Source organism: Corvus brachyrhynchos, unplaced genomic scaffold (assembly GCF_000691975.1).
Source record: "Corvus brachyrhynchos isolate BGI_N302 unplaced genomic scaffold, ASM69197v1 scaffold212, whole genome shotgun sequence".
Classification (NCBI taxonomy): Eukaryota; Metazoa; Chordata; class Aves; order Passeriformes; family Corvidae; genus Corvus; species Corvus brachyrhynchos.
Window position 1 is genome coordinate 160,717 of NW_008236768.1, and position 1,904 is coordinate 162,620.

Here is a 1,904-nt window from a genome sequence, read left to right on the forward strand (position 1 = left end):
CGCGCTCCGCGAGCCCGCGCGGGGCGCTGCGGAGCCTCAGCCCCGAGCAGGTGAGCGCGGAGCGGGGCTCAGGGGGGGCTGGATCAGAGGGTGCGGATCCCAAAATCCCAAATTCCCTGTGCCAGGTGGCAGAGGAGCAGCGCAAACCCCTCTACCAGCGGCCCCAGGACCTGCTCCTCATCCTCATCCTCATCCTCACTGCAGCCTTCACCTTCTTCAGAGGGATGGTGAGAGCTGGAGGGGCCTGGAGGGGCTCGGGGGGCTCCTGGAGGGGCTCGGGGAAGTCCTGGATGGGCTCGGGGGTCCCGGGGAGGGTTCCTGCCCTCGGCCACCTTCCTGCCCATCCCAGGTGGTCCTGAAGGGTCTCGGGGGGTCCTGGAGGAGCTCGGGGTGGCCTGGAGGATCTCGGGGGTCCCGGGAGGATCTCAGGGGTCCCGGGGAGGATCTCAGGGGTCCTGGGGAGGGTTCCTGCCCTCGGCCACCTCCCTGCCCATTCCAGGTGGTCCTGAAGGGTCTCAGGGTGGCCTGGAGGATCTCAGGTGTCCCAGGGTGGGTTCCTGCCCCCGGCCATCCCCCTGTGCACCCCAGGTGGTCCTGAAGGGTCTCGGGGGGTCCTGAAGGGTCTCGGGGTGTCCTGAAGGGTCTCAGGGTGGCCTGGAGGATCTCAGGGGTCCCAGGAGGATCTCAGGGGTCCCAGGGAAGGTTTCTTGCCCTCGGCCACCTCCCTGCCCATCCCAGGTGGTCCTGGACTGCCCGGCCGATTCCTGTTTCGACTACACCCACCTGCACGAGCCCTACCTGCGCGACCCCGTGGCCTACCCCAAAGTGCAGGTGAGATGGGGGGACAGGAGGGGCCGGACCCCCCCTCCAGGTGCCACCAGGGCCACCTGGGGCCACAATCTCGGTGTCCCCAGCAGATGCTGATCTACCTCTTCTACCTGCTGCCCTTCCTCATCCTCGCCATCTACGCGCTGGCACTGCCTGGCTGCTCCTGGCTGCCCGACTGGAGTTTGGTGTTCGCTGGCGCCGTGGCGCAGGTGGGGGTAACCCCAAAATCCCGGGATTTGGGTGGAAATCCCCACACGGGGATCGGCAAAAGGTCAGGGCTGGGTTTTGGGGGGCAGAGCCTCACCCGCGGCTGCAAGTGGAGCAGTTCCTGTGCCTGGTAATTGCTCTGGCCTCGGTGGATTTGGACAGAACCCGAGATTAGTGGGACGGAAATAGGACGGAGAGAGCTGCAGGGCTGTAGAGAGGATGTGCTGGAGCCAAACAGCCTTTGGGGCTGGGGCTTTGCACCCTTTGGGGCCGGGGCTTTGCACCCTTTGGGGATGGGGGTTTGCACCCTTTGGGGATGGGAGTTTGCACCCTTTTAGGGCCAGGGCTTTGCACCTTTTAGGGCCGAGCCCCTCTGATGCCGCCACCCCCCATCCCTGTGCCCGCAGGCTCAGTTCACCCACCTGGGCTCCTCGCTGCACTCCCGCACCCCGTTCCCCTACCAGACCCCCGACGATGTCCTGGGCAGCTTCTTGCTCTCCAACGTCCTCTACGCGCTGGGCCCGCAGCTCCTGGCGCTGCGCTGCCTGCACTCCCCGGCCTTTTTCCTTCCCCCAAATCCTCCCGGCCTGGCCCGGGCCAAGAAGTACCAGTGACGTGTCCTGCTCGTCCCCCTGGGCCGCTGTCCCCACCCCGGGGGGATCCCGCCCGGTGCCTCCGGCCCCGCTCCGAGCGCTGGGACCCGGCTGCCAGAGGAGTCCCCAGAGGAGTCCCCAGGGATACTCCGGTCCCCCAAAATCTCTGGGGACCTCGGGATGCTCCGCGGGGACATCGCTGCAGTCCCAGCCCTGTCCTTGTGTGGCTGGGGGGGGACGCAGGAGCCGCGGTGCCCTCCCGGATGGTCCCGGTCC

At 67.4% G+C, this 1,904-nt stretch overlaps 1 protein-coding gene across 1 annotated transcript in view; it reads left to right on the forward strand.

The window, feature by feature from the left end:
- Nucleotides 1-1,898, forward strand: part of TM6SF2 (transmembrane 6 superfamily member 2) — an 8,865-nt gene extending 6,967 nt beyond the window's left edge. Inside the window, exons 4-8 of the mRNA XM_017727505.1 lie at nt 3-50; nt 126-227; nt 739-831; nt 918-1,037; nt 1,443-1,898. Coding sequence (XP_017582994.1) covers nt 3-50; nt 126-227; nt 739-831; nt 918-1,037; nt 1,443-1,649 — 570 coding nt within the window. The 3' untranslated portion in view covers nt 1,650-1,898. The remainder of the gene's footprint in view (nt 1-2; nt 51-125; nt 228-738; nt 832-917; nt 1,038-1,442) is intronic.
- The last annotated feature ends 6 nt before the right edge of the window (nt 1,899-1,904 follow it).